We start from the raw sequence: 18955 nt of genomic DNA, 5'->3' as shown, positions 1-18955 counted from the left end.
TTCTAATAAAAGTTTATTCGCGTAAGGGCCGATTTTTCAATGCTTGGATAAAACTTATCCGTCCAATAAAGTATTACACGATTATACTGTCAAATATGGGCAATTAGAATACGTTTTTAAAATGGTAGTTTTATGCATTATTCGACGAATAAGTTTTAACCAAGGATTGAAAAATCTGTCCTAAAAGAAACTAGTAGGTAAACACGACATAATAATTCATACAGCAGCTTTTAATATTATGCTTAGTCTAGAGTGGTCTAGACTTCGTAGTATTTATTGTGTAATAAAACTATCAATTAGTATAACAGTGGTTTGTAGACAATTTATTCTATATTGATGACTAGAGGTCCGTCCCGGCTTCGCCCGTGGTACATATTTCGCAATAAAAGGTAGCCTATGTCCTTTCAAATATCAAAATATCTCCATACCAAATTTCATGCAAATTTCATTAGTTCAGTAGTTTAGGCGTGATTGAGTAACAGACAGACAGACAGAGTTACTTTCGCATTTATAATATTAGTATGGATTAAAAATAATTGGTTCTACGTTATAAGTTATAACTCTACAGGTAGAGATTGAATCGTATAATTTAATAATTTAGTTTGGAATAATTTAAAAAAGCTTAGTTTTTCTTATATTGTAATAGAAACATTGCATTTTTAAACATAAGTCTGTCCATTTTTTCGAAATCCCCACTAAATGTTTTGCGAGAAATGACAACATGATTTTCTCAGTGAATAATCAATAAAAAATAGGTAACAGTTTTTATTTAATATTGCTGTGTTATTCGGTAACGTTAAAATTGTTATTACAATGCCAAAACTAGAGAAAAAGCAATATTTGTTTAATCGCATTGAATCCGCTTTGAAATTACATGACCTATTTAAAAATCGAGCGATTACCTCATAATAGCTATATTTTTTATCCCACAAGATTAATAATTTATTTAGTACGTCATCATGGTTATAGTATGATTCGAATTTAGGCAAAACTTGTATTAATCCTTTAGTCAAATAAACACCTGTGTACGTACATAGCTACTATAACAAAACCTGTTTTCATGGTAATCTGACAGCTTTGTAGCCGTTTGGTCCAATTCCTGTTTTTTTTTTCTATAACTCGCCATAATTTTGGTACATACCTACATATTATATGGGTATTTGAATCAAGGACTTAGCTAATATCGAGTAAAATCACCGAAATTCATGTATAAATAAATTCCTTAAATATTTTTTTCAGGACTTGACCCATATTCAAAATTTCGCTTTTAATTTTATAATGTGCTTTACAGAAAGTGAAAGTTTTATTTAGAATCTTGTAAAAGATGATTTGAGTGCATACTACCAATATCTTGCATGTGCATTTAGCAAAACTAATTCTATAAACTGTGTATCTACTTTTGACATAGCATGAACTATCTACTAGCGAAACTAGAGGAAGGAACACAAAGGTAATCAAACAAAAACACAAAAGCATTATTTTATTATAAAACAGTGCGTAGAAAATATTAACTTGCAGTTTTAAATTCGTTTATTAATACAACATACAAACTTAACCTATGAACAATGATGTTGGACAACTAACAAAAAATAGAGGTTCTGAGTATTATCGAATAGCCTTTACGTTAAAACTAATAAATGGGCGTTCCTCTGCTCCTCTTAATGACCATAAGGAAAGCTATAATGTGCGCCAAGCAGTACATGGTTGCCAAACTAGTGCAGTTCCTCCAGAAGTGTTCCGCTGCGAAGCCGAATTTCCTCAATACATCTGGGCCTGTCTTGATGCAGGGCACGCCTTTGATGTTTACGCAGTTGATGGTTTCTATCGAGTTCCATTGAATGATAGATATGGATTCGACGCCGTAATAGAAGCCAGAGACGTATTTGAGCCAAGAGAAGTAGGGCGACACGCTAGCCAGGTTCAGATAAATGCCAGAAAACATGGTCCCGATTAGATCGAAAGGTACGGACACGAGTGCAGCGGTCTCCATTCTGTCGAACACGGCCGATAGGAATGAACCTGTGAAGGGATAGATATGTAGGTGCATAACATACAAGAGATCCCTAGATTCACAGTTGCAATCATAGATTGCTAAAGCCAATCAGTGTTTTCGAAAATTTGGTATAAGGGTACAAGCGTTATGACGTCATAGAACTATTTTACATACTAATAAATTGCAGAATACAATTTTGCTAGTTCTATAGCATCATGCTCATAATTGGGGAATAACTTTAGCTCTCAAAATTCTAAAAGAGTATTGCTTATACATTAAAATTTTGTATTATTTCGGTAAATTTTGACTGTGAATCACAGGCTGAATGATTGTGCTGTGTAAACTGTATCGTGCAGTGCGAAGCGTGCAGTGGTAATGTGTATACAGTATGAACAATTGCGGAAGGCATGACATATGATGATGCGGATGATTAGCAAGTATAAATGTTTTATAAACAACGTAGCATGAAGTGATATTATATATATTGATTTACTAATGACCACAATTTAAACAGCAATTTAATGAATTTTGTAGTTAAACAAAATATTAATGCTATTATTTCGTTCGTGAAAACTTATGAGCATTTAGATTTGCCAACCGAACAAAGGAATATTTAACAATAATTTTCTTACCGAATTTGGTAACTCAAAATTATTTCAAGGAATCCAACTAAAGATACCTAATTTACAAAACATTTTAATTAAAAAGTAGCAATTTAAGATGGCAACCCTAATCATTCTGTCATTATAACGAAAAAGTTATTTACATTTTGGATGAATAATGAAAATGATGATGATATAATATGTACAATATTATTTTTTATTTTATTTGGAGAATTATCACCATATTTATATTTTCCGCCATTTTCATGCATTAGTTACGCGTGTGGAAAGGCATATGTGTTATTTAAACTACAAAAATATATTATTTATTTACTAACCCCTTGTTACCTCAAGTTTTATAACCATTATTTTTGTTTTACGAATAATATTTTATCTTACAAGTATATTTGTAAGTAGTTATTATATTATTCACTGTTATATGTTTTACTACAACCTGTATTTAAAACTTTTTGAAAGTTTATGTTACCGTAGTCTATATTTTTACAAGTCGTAAATATTATAAAAATAAATACAATCTACTAATATAATGTTATTACTACGGCAAAGGTGAGGTTAGTTTCTTATGGTCTTACAACAAAACAATTTAAACACAGTCTAACTTTAAACCAGGGATCTGTCACTTTAATAGTTGTCTATGTGAAATACGACAAAACCAGATTAAAGAGAACCCGCGCTTAAAGTTAAACCCTGGCTAAAGTTTTTTGTGGTAAGACAGTTAAAATCTAACTTATTATTAGGGCATAAGCCTACACCCTGTAAACATTTTGCCTGCAGACCAACAATAATCGGAACTTAAATCTAACAGCCAGTATTTACTAAAACCGGTACCTCAGCCGGTATTCGGAGTATGGACCCTTTGGTACCATTATTAGGGCTTTTGGCGGTCAACTAATTGGTTCTGAAACCGTCGGCTTCTTTTGATTAAACATTCGTTATTTGTACAATTTCATAATCAAATTTTACGATGTTTTATTCTCAGGAAATGAACATAGCGTATCTATTTAAATAATACACAAAATAAAGTAAACAATAGACCTTTTCTATATGATGAAGTCTTATATTTAACTTGATTTTTAAGCTTTTAACAGGCCTTGAATAGGCCTTAGCTTTAAGTCATGTATCAAGCCTATAACTGACAGTAAGTAATGATAGGTTTCAACTGCATGAGTGCATGACGACTTGTTGATATTTTACCATAAAAATATGTTACTCACTGTCCGTCAAGCTTATTATTTTGTTGAATAAAACTTATTTAATTACGTAACATATACATAATGTGATTTAATAAGAGTAGTTAACTAACGTCGGGATTTGAAGTCAGTTATGTCACACACACACACACACATACACACACATCCTATGCGTGTCTATGTGTAAAAATATCAAGTTTTACAGGGACACCGGACACTTAAAAATCATTTTAAAGTATACGTCGATTTAATGATGATATGATACTACCTTAAATGCCTACTATACTGTCCTATGATGACCTGTGACCACTTAAACATGTAAAATACAACTAAATAATCCAAAATATTTACCGTAAGCGTTCGCGTAGTTCGCACAGAGTACGCAAACGAAACAGAAGCCAATCCAGTTGGTGAAGCCTCCTTGCAGACCAGCTATAAGGAACACCAGTGACACGAAGCATATAGGTTCTACTACGGCTCGAGGAATCTGTAAAAAATGGACTTTAATATATCCTTTTAGGTATTTTGGACACGCCGTCGCTTCGCATGCTTCGCCTTCGCGGATTTACAATCCCTACTAATATTATTAATGCGAAAGTAGCTCTGTCTGTCTGTCTGTGACGCTTTCCCGCTTAAACCTCTCAACTGATTTTGATGAATTTGGAACAGACAATCTTTAAACCCTGAGAAAGAACATAGGCTACCTTTTATCAAAACACCACGCGGGCGAAGCCGCAGGCGGAAATTAGTGGTTATATATTTACTATAGAGTTTTCTTGAAGGCAGGATAGAGTGATTCGCTTCGCTTCGTAATATTCATATTATGTATAGGATTAGAAATATATATTAATAAAAATTTTAGTATTTGAATGCTATAAAATAAAAATATATATACATCAAGCATTAAGTTTCTGTTCAAAATAGAGTTGAATGACGAAGCAAAATCTCTGCTAATTTTAAGCAAATTATTCCTCCAATATCGACGAAATACCTATATAATAAGTAGTATAAAAGAAACTAAAAATAAAACAGAAAACATGCAAATACAAGACACTACTCTAATCACCATCATTTTCATATTACACAACTTTGCGTCATGCATTTGAGTTCTCAGAAGTCTCTAACAATTACAGCCTTGTTTATATTATCTGTTAAATACGCTAATAGTTAAATTATGATTTATTCCGTCCATTGATACGTTTTACAAACAAATGTATGCATATAATTAAATTATCAAGATAAGAATTCAACGCGGTTGTATATCAAAATGTATATCTTGATTTCAACTGAATTGCACTGTCGGTTTAGTCAGTTGTGTATAATTAAATATGAATAAATTAACGTAATGAATGATATAAATTCATAGAGAATTTATATCATTCATTAAAAATTTTATATGTTTCTATTGTTTTGGATGAAATTTTAAATAATATTGTATTAAAATAGTATAATATAGTTTAAAATAGTCTGCCCCAAACTGATTAACATACATTCATGTAATGTGTGATTTCATTCATTCCATTATGTGTGAAGTTATCATCATCATTTTATTGCCCCAAAATATCGTATATCTAAAATGTATACGTACAAAAGGTAATATACTAGTTGTACATTAACTTAATCAAGTATATAAATCCCATCGACAGGTTTAAAATAACCGTAAATAAACTGTTCTAAACCAACCTAATACATATAACTTACTAAGTAAGGCCTATCTCTTCTTGATAAATAAGTACTTAATTAATTCAGAATTTATGTGGGACATTTGAAGATTATTCAATTACGAGATTTACATTTTTATTATCACATAAACCTGATGGGAATGATAGACGTCACCACATTATGTAATATATGTATTGTATACTAGCTGTGCCCTGCGATTTTAACCGCGTGGCTCCGCTCCTGTTGGTCTTAGCGTTATGACATATAGCCTATATATAGCCTTCCTCGATAAATGGGCTATCTAACACTGAAAATATTTTTAAAATCAGACCAGTAGTTCCTGAAATTAGCGCGTTCAAACAAACAAACTCTTCAGCTTTATAACATTGTATAGATGCGCTAATGTTTTCTTACTATAATCAAAAACACATTGCATCTACTGATCTTGTTTTTAAATGTGTTTATTAATTATTTTATATTAGGTGACTACAAAATTAATTACACAAGTTTTTGCAAGCCTCTTATGTTGTTTCTATACCATTAGTATAATGAATTATATGCAAGTGAGTTTTTACATTTATTACTAATTGACTTCCGTGACATCGTTTTACAAAAATAAATATGTAAGTAATATAAATAAGTTTTTTTTTTGAGAGATACTTTTACAAATAAATTAAACGCAGCACTGATACGTACATATTTGATACCGGAAAAAAGAATGTAATGTTGCAAGCAAAGCAAGATACTCCCAATAGTTTAAATTTGTCTGGTCGTCGCAGATATCTGCCAGAACAAAGTTAAAAACTATAGTGTAACTTTAGTTAGTCTCTGGCTTATTTCCTTTTTTACAGTCACCGAAATGATTAATTTCCCATCTTCATTTGACAATATTTCTGGTTTTTACGTTAACCTAATGGGTTCACCACTTAAAATGCATTATTTTTGAAGTGAAACTTCTTTATCGGGGTTGGACAAAAATTTAGTGTTACATTTTTGCGTTACGCCGTACGCGTGACATTTTTGCGTTACGCCGTACGCGTGACATTTTTGCGTTACGCCATACTCGTGACATTTTTAAGGTCATAAAGAAGTTTCACTTCTTAGGGCGAGGCCACAACACTGCGTTGCGGCGTCGCGTCGTAAAAATCTACGACGCCGCAGACTTTTAAAATGTATGATACATAAAGATATTTTAAGTTTGAAAAATCAGATGTTTTGCGCGAAGTGACAGTAGTACCCACCTCAACGCTTCGCTTATGAGGCGTGCAAAATGTAGTTATATTCACACGAATTATAAGCGCACCGCGTCGTACATTTTTACGACGCGACGCCGCAACGCAGTGTTGTGGCCTCGCCCTTACGTGTGTACTCTAGTACACGCATACATTTTTTTTTACTAAATGGAAAATAACGAAAACAAACTAGTGAAGGGAGTAATTAAAAAAGTTTTAACATACTTAAACGAAGATAACATAATGCATTTTTAATTGGGACCTGTTTAAGCTATTATAATTTGAAAGTTCAACTTGACCAATTTACACCTTGTCAAGCAATTTTGAAAATTTTTATGATTCATATCATTTATTATATTTTATACCTACTTACATATATTAATTGTTCTAATGACCTTATAAGCACTATACCACAGACTATACTCTCATTTTAACTCACTTAAAATACTCGACGAATCTCGATAGAATTTCAAGTAACAAAAAATAACTATTTTACATAACTTCTACAAAGTGTCAATTAACACTTAAATGTTCACAAATATGTATAAATATTAAACACAAAACTCAAAGATATGTTTATATAAAACTAGCTTCGCCCGCTTTGCTAAGGTGAAGGTTGCCTGGCAGAGATGGCTTTGAGCCATAAGGCCGCCATTTGTACATTTTGAATGGTTTTGTTGTACTTTTATTTTATAAGACTTTTGTACAATAAAGAGTAAATAAATAAATAAATAAAACCTAATAAATTATATACTAAAACCTTCTTCTTGAATCACTCTATAAAAACCGCATCAAAATCCGTTGCGTTATTTTAAAGATTAAAGCATACAAAGGGATATAGGGACAGAGAAAGCGACTATGTTTTATACTATGCACTATGTAACGATAACATAAAATATAAAAAAATATACATCTTATATATAAAAATGAATCGCAAAATGTGTTGGTAAGCGCATAACTCGAGAACGGCTGAACCGATTTCGATAATTCTTTTTTTATTATATTTCTTGAAGTACGAGGATGGTTTTTATGTAGAAAAAACGTAAATATGTACCACGGGCGAAGCCGGGGCGGACCGCTAATATGTAATATAGATAAAACTTACCCAAAATATCATTTTCGATACATAATACGGTAGCGGGGCGTACAGTCCACTAGCAGTTTCCCTCAACAGTATAGGCACTTCTTGTGGAAACGTGATGAAGACTGCATATATGAAGAGGAATATCGTCTCCGTTATCGTGAGGTATAACAGACCCTCCGCGTTCTGTATGTCCCTCTGGTCGAGTTCCGTGAAGTGACCCATGTAGGGTATCGATATAATGAGCCCCACGAACTGTTGGTTTGGAAATTTATTATATTAAATAATAATAATAAATAATAAATATTATAGGACATTATTACACAAATCGACCTAGTCCCACAGTAAGTTTAAGGCTTGTGTTGTGGGTACTAGGCGACGATAAATATAATATCTAATAAATACATATATAGATAATAACACCCAGACCCAAGAACAAATATCTTCGCAGAAACCTATGTGTATAGTATGGGTAATGAATAAGTGGCTTTTGAAAATTCATGTCATTGTTTCATTGACGAAGCTTTCTTGTTATGTGTGATGAGTTTTTGTTAGTAGAATTTGGAGTGTACACTGTACACTGTACAGTCTGCGTAATGAATGCTCTTTGAAACATGCATGGTATATTTGTGAGTGTAGATGAAATTTATACAAAGTTGACTAGACACGATACTAACTAGCCGAGCTATGTAAATTATATGAAAACCACTATTTAAAGGAAATGATCGCAATGAAAGTTATTATTTTCGAAAATAAAATTAAAATTAATAACGGTATAAAAAAATTGCAAATAGAAAAAAATATTAACAAATTAATACATTCTTGAATAATGTTTCTTGACAGTTAAAGTTATAATAAACCATATTTATGTGACATATAACTTGGCTAGAATATTGATAAATATTGAATACTAATGAAGGTTACTTTGTAACTTAACCAATAATAGATAGAATGTTCTAAACATTGTTGCAAGTTGAATTTCAAGTTTAAACTTTATTATTTTGTATTAATCAAGTATATTATTAAGACTAAAGTAATTCTATCTGTGTTGTAAGTTCTCACACCTAGCCGAGCGGATAATATGATATCTATAAGTAGATAATTATATGTAAAGTGTAAGGCAAATTGTATTATTTCGCCGTTTTTGCCTGCGACATATATACAGATATAGACGTAGGTATATAAATAAAAAATTATTTTATTATCCTGTGTATTTTTTGAGCATTTCACTCATGAGCGACGTGTACCATTGCCATGTAATATCATAATTTCGAAAAAAATAATATTAGAAAAAGAAAGGTAGACATTGATATGGGGTATATATGTCACGGCTAAAGGTAGGTGAGAACATAAACTTAAGATTAGCCGGCTAAACTTAGGTTTATTTTCGACGAGGTGTTAATGTTAGTTTGTTCTATCTTTAGCCGGCTAAACTTAAGTGTAACCGCAGGCCCGTGGCTAAAAATGTCGGGGTGGGTAGATTTGGTTAGCGCCGGGCCGGTGGAGGGCTTGAGGGGCCCGCACAGTGCCAGAAAACACTCGCCCTGTTCCTTACATGTATTATAGTAACCAAATCTACCCACCCCGACTCAGGGCAGAAAGCTGGTGGCTAGGTTAGGTTAGGTTAGAACTCTTAAGACCCGCACGAGCCGAGCGAGCGCAGCGAGCGTGCTGCGGCAGCAGCCGGCGAAGTGCCAGAAAACACTCGCCCTGTTCCTTACATGTATTATAGTAACCAAATCTACCCACCCCGACTCAGGGCAGAAAGCTGGTGGCTAGGTTAGGTTAGGTTAGAACTCTTAAGACCCGCACGAGCCGAGCGAGCGCAGCGAGCGTGCTGCGGCAGCAGCCGGCGAAGTGCCAGAAAACACTCGCCCTGTTCCTTACATGTATTATAGTAACCAAATCTACCCACCCCGACTCAGGGCAGAAAGCTGGTGGCTAGGTTAGGTTAGGTTAGAACTCTTAAGACCCGCACGAGCCGAGCGAGCGCAGCGAGCGTGCTGCGGCAGCAGCCGGCGAAGTGCCAGAAAACACTCGCCCTGTTCCTTACATGTATTATAGTAACCAAATCTACCCACCCCGACTCAGGGCAGAAAGCTGGTGGCTAGGTTAGGTTAGGTTAGAACTCTTAAGACCCGCACGAGCCGAGCGAGCGCAGCGAGCGTGCTGCGGCAGCAGCCGGCGAAGTGCCAGAAAACACTCGCCCTGTTCCTTACATGTATTATAGTAACCAAATCTACCCACCCCGACATTTTTAGCCACGGGCCTGCGGTTACACTTAAGTTTAGCCGGCTAAAGATAGAACAAACTAACATTAACACCTCGTCGAATATAAACCTAAGTTTAGCCGGCTAATCTTAAGTTTATGTTCTCACCTACCTTTAGCCGTAACATATATATATAAGACATTCATTTGAAATACAATCTAAATCAAATCAAAGATATCTTACCATTAGAAGCAAAAATTCAGCTATGTATATAGATTTGTTGTGCTTTATGCATATAATATTTCTCCATAACAACCAGTAGAATTGGACGAAATAGTTTACTTTGACTCTGCAATAAAAATATTTTGTTAGATATGTTTGTTACACCTACGAAACAGCGTCGTAAAATTTTATTTCACTGTTAGTAGCCTTGTAGGTTTTAGATACATGACATTAAAATATTTTAAATGCTATAAAAGGAGAAAAATAAGGCCTCGAGACAAATGGCAGAAAGGCTAATGGTCCGGGAGCCAGCAGCAGATTTTATGACCAAGTTCCTCTCAAGCGGTAATTTGTAAAATGCATCAAAGTATAGTATTATGAAGCCTCGTGAACGTCAGCTGGAGCTCGGTTGGGGGGATGAGCGGCTGTAGCCTCCCACGCACGTAGGAAAAAAAATATATTCAGTCATTTCCTCTCAGCTAAAAATTTGTCAAATTGTAGCTAACCCAATATCTCAACGAAAAAAAATAATCAGCTGGTTACAACATGGTGTATTGTACGTCAGCTGGTGTCTCGAACATGAAAAAAGAACAATTATTTTCCGTGATTTCCTCTCAAACAAAAATTTACCTGATGATAGCTTATATGTAACTGTGGATAAATATATAAGTCAGCTGGCTGTATCTTGGTGGAAAAACCGTCAGCTGATACTTTGAAAGTTATTACATAGGAGTTAGACAGAAGCATCTATTGCCAATTTATATGCATCAGCTGACTAGGTTTTCCTCAACTTATTGCTAGCTGATTTTTTTTATTTATCGCATCAGTATATTAACAATCAGCTCACAAATTTTCATCTGAGAAGAAATGACGTATCTTTAATTATTCGACATTGCACTTCAATATGAGTTAAGTTGAAATAAACATTCAGTATCAATATTTTTGAAACGAATAAGTATGTAATCAAATAATTTTATATATTTAAATAATTAAATAATCAATTAGCAATAAATGAACTAGTTACTCGATAAATAATATTTATTATATAAACTTGATAAAAAATGATAATGAGAACAATATGATTTATTCGTTTTCGCTCTGGCTTGAGTCTCTTTCCTCTCTTTCCGATTCATTATCAGAGTCGTTATATACCAACGATGTAAGTTTTGCAGGACGTCAACATAAAGTCAGATTGAAATAATTTCTCGTAAATGTTAATAAATGTTAAATGAAGAGTTTGTTTGCCATATGTACGGATTTAATCGTCTAAAAAAGATCAATGATTAACGTAGTTATTTTTATTTAATACTTTTTAGTGTATTTTTCAACACGAATCCAACGAGCCCAAACTCGATACCTAAAGTTGAGTCAATATATTACCGAGTTCCTATGGCCACCTTCCGATTCCATCATCAAATCAGCTCTATATCATGATAATGTTTCATCGCTATCCAATTTACATACGTATACAAAATTTCAGCTCAATCGGTTACCAAGAAGTGAATCAACTTTACTTGCTTCATTTCAATTAAGTCATCGAGATTAGACAAAAATGCTCATAAAATAAAAACTACTGGGCCTATCCGAATAAATCCGAATCCGAATTTTATGGGACCAATTCGACACCATTCCGCATCAAACAAAAACAAAAAAGAATCACGTCAATCGTTTCAGAAACCTCGGAGTAATCGGTGAACATACATAAAAAAAAACATACCGGCCGAATTGATAACCTCCTCCTTTTTTTTGAAGTCGGTTAAAAAATCAGCTAGCAATAAGTTGAGGAAAACCTAGTCAGCTGATGCATATAAATTGGCAATAGATGCTTCTGTCTAACTCCTATGTAATAACTTTCAAAGTATCAGCTGACGGTTTTTCCACCAAGATACAGCCTGCTGAGATACAGCTGACTTATATATTTATCCACAGTTACATATAAGCTATCATCAGGTAAATTTTTGTTTGAGAGGAAATCACGGAAAATAATTGTTCTTTTTTCATGTTCGAGACACCAGCTGACGTATAATACACCACGTTGTAACCAGCTGATTATTTTTTTTCGTTGAGATATTGGGTTAGCTACAATTTGACAAATTTTTAGCTGAGAGGAAATGAATGAATGTATTTTTTTTTCCTACGTGCGTGGGAGACTACAACCGCTCACCCCCCCAACCGAGCGCCAGCTGACGTTCACGAGGCTTTATAATACTATACTCTGATGCTTCTGACGAATTATCTCTTGAGAGGAAATAATGAACCCAATTTGCACCTGGCTCCCTAACCATAAGGAATAGAATCCACTATCGATACAAATTGACAGAAGCTTGTGATGTTTAACTAAGGATTCGGTCACCTTCCAACGACGACGACGACCAAGAACAAAATTTTCATCCACGGACCATTACCAAAATGTCATGAGCTTATGTCAATAATTTGCGATAGCAGTTTCTAATCTTTGGCGTTTCTGCCATTTGTCTAAAGGCCAAGGAACTGAATATAATTGTCAACTTTACTTTAAATATTTTATGAAATTCGGTAAACAAACAAAAACTTTTTTCCCACAATATAATGATAATATCATATAATTCAATTACGTTAACTGTTTTGAAAGAAAATTAATTTGATGACAGCTCAATTAGGGTATTTAAAAACCTGTTTTTCAATTAAAAATAATGAAATCTAGTAGTTTTTATAGCGGATGTATATCCAATAAAAATCCAAATAGCCTAATGTGTCAAGAAATAACAGAACTAAATTAAAAATAATGGACATTTACCTGACGATATTAATTTATTATTAACAAATAAAACAATACTCACAGAGTTAGGTACCGCTCGAAGTATAAATTCTAAAATAAAAACAAAAACTATTAAATTAAAATAAATAAAATACTTAGAAACAAAAGACTTATCTAAATTAATTTAAATAAACAACCAATAACTAAACTAAAATGTATTTAATTCAAATTTATTTACAAGATCGGAAAAAGAACAAATTATTATTATTGAAAAAAGTGTGATAAGCTTATTGTAAAAACGATTTGTTACAAACGAAAAGAATTCAATAAATGCAACATAATATAATTTAAAAGTCGGTCAAGTTTCAAGATTACTGAATTAATTTTTATATTTATTTGCTTGTATTTTTGTGTTTATTTTTATTTCAAAATGCTTCTGCACTGACATTTTTTTTACAGATCGATTTTTTAAAAGCAAGTGTTGAACATAATGTTATGGCAACAGAATTATATTTAATTTGCAAGAATTATTGATCTATTGGCTCTGTGAGCCTTCCTTCTTCAATAAATATACATATTTCTTCTATATATATCTTTCAGGTACCTTTTAAGCATTATAGAGAGAAAAATCAACGGAATATTAAAACAAACCCAGTTATATTTTTATACAGTTATAAGGTCTCAAATAAACTTACAACAAATGATAAGTCATAAGTTCAAGTCTCTACCGAACTATCTATGTACCAACTACCAACATAACCTAAAAGATCGTACCTTTTCATCAGAATTCCCGTTAAAATATTCCAGTTCATCCTTAACATCGCCCACTCTGCTCTCAATAGCAGCTGCTATATCAGACCGCTGGTACTCATTGCAGATTCTACGGATCCTCTCGTGGCTTTCCATCTCCTTGTCCGTCTGTACTCCTAGTAGGGACACGTAGTATTCTGCTGCGTTGAAACCCACTGGGCATTTGTAGTTCAGCCTAGAAGGTTGTTTTGTTTAGGTTCTAGTTAAAAAAGTATGTGCTAAACTAGTTTATACCTGTGTAGCAAATTTTATACTAAACCATTCAGCTATGGAATAGTTACAAACATACATACAAACATTCTTACAAACTTTCACATTTATAATATAGAAGGTTCCAGAAAACCCGCTAAAGTCATTTGAAACACTTCTGACGTAAAAATTTTGAGACATATTATAAACTTTAATAATGTTGCCAAAAGTCTTGTTTTGGCGGCAAACAGTATGATAATAAAGATAACATTATGTTTAACATATTAAAACTGTTTAACAACACAATAAAAATAAAAACTGCAATATAAATAAAAACCTTACACGCATTCAGCTCTTCGGTGAAATTTTTATTAGTGTGGCATGAAAGGACAATCATTTGGTTTTTAATACGGACATTTATTTGTACGATAACTTGGAAACATGCTCAAACAATCATAAAACGAAAAGGGTAGAACTAAAGAATATTATTAAACATGAGTCCTATCTAGAATTGTAATTTTACTGTCATGTTCGCAGCTTTGTAAGTGGCAAACAAATTAAGAGTCCGCTACACGATCAAGTAACTTGAAGGCAACATTCAAGAACATTTCCTTTTATTAGTTATTGACGTTATTTAGTGCTGAGTTTTGAATCCTGGGTTAAAACTTTCGTTGAATATCGTATAAACAACTGTTTAAAAATGAGTTTGCCCATCTTTTGACAGTTTACTGGTAACATTTTTATATTATTAGGATAATAGTAGGAGAGCCCGTGGGAGATCGTCCTTCACCGATCTGATAACCGGATGAGACGTATTTTTTATAAACAAATATGCCTATAATTGCTTGCCTACCGAAAAGTGGTCATGGCTATTTTTAATTAAATTAACTTTTATCGATTTTTTTTCATCACCTTCATACTTTTGATTCAAGGATTGAAAATTCAACTCTAAATAAGTTTACCATTATTAAATCTAACCGATACAGAAAAAACGATGACTTATTAGTTATAACCTACCTCCTATATAATAATATGTATTAATATGTATTATGATACCACGAATATTAGGAGTGGGCGAAAACCTAGCATTATTAAAGAAACTTGAACGTCTATATGGCCTTTTTACACCTCGCTCTTCTAAAACTAAAACTTCTAGAAATTATTTGCAAGAATATAACCATATTGTAATACATTCATGGATCTGTTAACATATTAATGACGTGTTGAGTCCTATTTTACACGCGATAGAAGTTCATTTTGTTTTAATGACAAACTTTTATTGAAAACCAAGCATTTATAAGAGATAAAACAAATAAATGAATTTATATTTGCATAATGTTAACTGAAACTTGTATAGCAGTAAATAATGGATAGTTTTATTTGTAGCAAGATACTCGTATAAGTATATTGAGACTTTATGCAAATGGCTTCTATTTCTAGGATTTACCTGAAGGAATAAAAGAAGGTTCTCTTGTTAAATTAACATCTGAATTTTAGAATCCAAAAAATCTAAAATTTTTCAGCAGAAAAAATGTAATTTACAAATGGAAAATATTATTATTATTTTTCGATATTACTGCGGATTATAATAAACCTATTGAAGAATAAATTAGTTTTTAAATTATGACATAAGGCCTATTTTGTGTTTGTTAATCTAAATATACCATGTTATTAAATGTTATACGTTATTTAATTATTCGAATCGACACATTTTCTCACTAATTTGAGCTTCATAGATCAGTTAAAATTAATTATCATTTAAGTTACATGTTACAATTATCATATATGTAAAAACTATTTTTTATTTAAATTTCCCTGCATATATTTGCGTAAATTATTAAAAAGATTAATTTGTGGTGATTTTAATTATAATTTTAATAGTTCAATTATGATGTTTTGTACTAATATGTGGTATTATTATTCCTTTTCTAGCTAGACGTTACAAAAACTAGTCACACAAGAATAAAAAACCTAGGATTTGGAACATAGAATTGGCCTTGAGATAAGCTTAAAACAAATGGATTGTTACATAAAAAAACAAGAGAAACATGCATACGCGAAACACGTAAATGGAGTTTATTCACCCTAGATTTGGGATATTTCTATTTATTTCAGACAGCGTCTAATCTGACGCAGTTTTAAATCTTATTATGCAAACGATGCCTCGTTATTAGATAAAATAAACGTGTTTATATTTATTTAATAATTTAGATTTTTTGGGAAAAGCCTAAAATTTGCATTTATTTAAGTATTCGAATTAAAAAAATGTAAATCAAAATATGAAAAGTTTCTAGCAATAGTAATTTTTTTACTAAGATATTATAACAACCAGAGCACAATATGTACCTAGGTACCGAAAAAAAATTGAAATTTAATAGTCTAAAACAAAATAAAATAACATTTAAATTTTTTGTTTGCTGTCTATGAAACCTCAATTTTTGTTAGAGGTCAAATATTGTACGCAACGTGATACTAAGTACGTCAAATATATTTATTTTCAAATCACTGATTATGAACATTTAATTGTATTATGATAGACATCTAAATTGTGCTACTTCACTTTTAATATTAATATTTTAAGACACTAAATAGATACATTATCATTTAACAACTGCAATGGATAGGGTAATTTATTTTTAATAACCTGACCAAATTCAAATTTATACCGTAAAGTAAAGCCTTAAAGAAGTTTTATTTCCAGTATGGGAAAGTGATATAGCGCTGCCATTTTTCCACGCTGGAAATAACACTGCTTTAAGACTTCATGGTAAAGGGAGCGGGACTGTAATATGTCATCAATCTTATATTAATGATGATTAGACGACTTAAGCGCGTCACACACGGTGAAGATACTATAATATTTTATGTTAAGATTCTCTAATATAAAATATTACAGTATCTTATGGTATCCGGTATCAGCGTTCTGACCATCATTTTTTCTTTTTGTCATTGCGTACTAAGACCCCTGTAGAACCGCCATCCTGTTACAATTGACCCGAAATTTTGTGTTAAATTTCGGGTTAGTATCTTCACCGTGTGTGATGCGCTTTAGACGTACATTATAAGAATATTAATCAGAATAACATGATACAGATAATATATAACCACAATGATAAATTGACATCGATATCTTCTTAATGATGAGGTAGGCGAACGTGTCATAGTCAAAGTTATAAAGGTGTGAGTTCTATATTTCGATTCCTAATTATAAGACAGTGATTTTAAATAAACATATAATATCTTATAGTTACCTCCTAACTCTATCTATGTCAATTTGTAAATCTCTTACAAACAATGCTCAATGTTATAGCATAAGTTTTTTTTGGCAGTACAATAGAGTAAGTATTTAAAATAATAAATAAATGTTCTTTCACACATCATTTTTACAACAAACAAACCACCATTCAAAACATTTACAAATAACTATTTTATTTCATCACCTTTTCTTATATATTTACATGCAAAAATTCACTCATTCAAACCACAAACCAATCCAACCAAAAATCTGACCACCCTGTATAAAAAAAAAACTCACGACGCGAAAAACTGGTCCGCCTGTTCTATAGTCCCATGGAAGGCTATCCTGCCGTTAGACAGTAACACGACCTGGTGGAACAGCTCGAAGACACCAGACGCCGGCTGGTGCACAGAACAGATCACCAGCTTCCCGCCGATCGCCAGACGACGGAGGCGGGAGACCACGGAGTTGGCTGCAGAACTGTCCAGACCGGTTGTTGGCTCGTCGCAGAAGAGGATTGGCGGATCGTTTAGTAGCTACGGGTAAAATTAATGTAGTTAAAAAACTAAAAAAATAAAAGACGTGAGGCACTCGGGGACTGCCGCGGTAAAGCTATTGCATGCTATGCCTTCAAGCCACACCTCCGCGCCCGTCGGAGTGGGGAGCGTGTTTTTCGTTACTAAATTTCTGGATTCGGTCCCCGCGCTCAAGGCCCGCGATAGAAGCTATGCAATAGCTTAAAACTAAAAATTATTATATTGTCACTAATCCTTGGTAAGTTTGAATTAAATTTGTCCTATAAATAAGTTTAAGTGGATCAAGTTCGACTCAAACCGTCTGGTTACTACGGGATACTACGGAGATGGCTGCAGAACTGTCCAGTCCGGTTTTCCGTAGTCCCGAATCATTACTAAACAAAATGACTATAGTCAATTGAATCCTAGAAAATCTAATACCAAACATTGACGACATTTAAACATTTTCTATCTCCGTAAAATCTAAATTGTATAGCTAATCAGCATTAGATTTCATAATAAAGCAGTTTAATTGGACAGAAAAACGTTCTGTTCGCCACAGGCGTTAATTTTATTTAAAATGGCAGCTGATCACGAAATTACCATCTTGTTAGTGTATCCAAAAATAAATTTACTATACTATTTATCCACAGACTTGTTTGTATCGAAAATTGACCCCAGATACTAGCAATTACCATAATTATTACTATAACAAGACAAGTTTTTGTACGTAAAACGAAACATTTGTATGCAAAACTTAACTATAACTCATATTTCGAATAATATTAATGTATTCATACTTTTGACGTTTATTTATTAATTTTATGTTAATTGCATTATATTATTTATAAGCTATATGTTGAGGAGAAACATTTGTTTTTCTCTGAAGAAAAACATGATGACTGCACGATTAATAATTAAGTATCTTCTAGTTAAAATCATTTCACTTTGAAGATTTTTTTCAAAAATATAAATAACACAAACTAAAGAACATTTTTTTACTTTACGTTTGCCCTGGAAAGGAATATTTCAATCTATTTTTGCAATATTTTTTATCGACTCTCCGCGCCTATTGGGGTGATGCAAAATTTTAGTATTGCACCTCGTTGTCTCGAAAATTCGTTATATTATAAAATAACTAGCGGTCCGCCCCGGCTACGCCCGTGGTACATATGAAAAATAGATGTTGGCCGATTCTCAGACTTACCCGATATGCACAGAAAATTTCATGAGAATCGGTCCACCCGTTTCGG

At 32.8% G+C, this 18955-nt stretch overlaps 1 protein-coding gene across 2 annotated transcripts in view; it reads right to left on the bottom strand.

Moving 5' to 3' along the window:
- LOC149907508 (protein scarlet-like) overlaps positions 1-18955 on the bottom strand; it is a 65311-nt gene that overhangs the window by 10143 nt on the left and 36213 nt on the right. Inside the window, exons 6-12 of one of the 2 annotated variants that reach the window (XM_090102502.1) lie at positions 17485-17723; positions 13725-13935; positions 13033-13061; positions 10235-10340; positions 7806-8036; positions 4158-4293; positions 1468-2019 (exon numbers count right to left, since the gene is read on the bottom strand). In XM_090102502.1, the coding sequence (XP_089958628.1) occupies positions 1631-2019; positions 4158-4293; positions 7806-8036; positions 10235-10340; positions 13033-13061; positions 13725-13935; positions 17485-17723 (1341 nt within the window). In that variant the 3' untranslated portion in view covers positions 1468-1630. Of the gene's footprint in view, positions 1-1467; positions 2020-4157; positions 4294-7805; positions 8037-10234; positions 10341-13032; positions 13062-13724; positions 13936-17484; positions 17724-18955 lie in introns of those variants that run through there. The other variant, XM_090102501.1, reaches the window with a different exon arrangement.

This window comes from Colias eurytheme, chromosome 6 (genome assembly GCF_061535395.1).
Source record: "Colias eurytheme isolate Ceu_HAF_F1 chromosome 6, ilColEury1 Martin Lab GWU primary, whole genome shotgun sequence".
In the NCBI taxonomy this organism is placed as follows: Eukaryota; Metazoa; Arthropoda; class Insecta; order Lepidoptera; family Pieridae; genus Colias; species Colias eurytheme.
The sequence above is the reverse complement of the archived record's forward strand: the minus strand, read 5'-3'. Positions and strand labels throughout refer to the sequence as shown.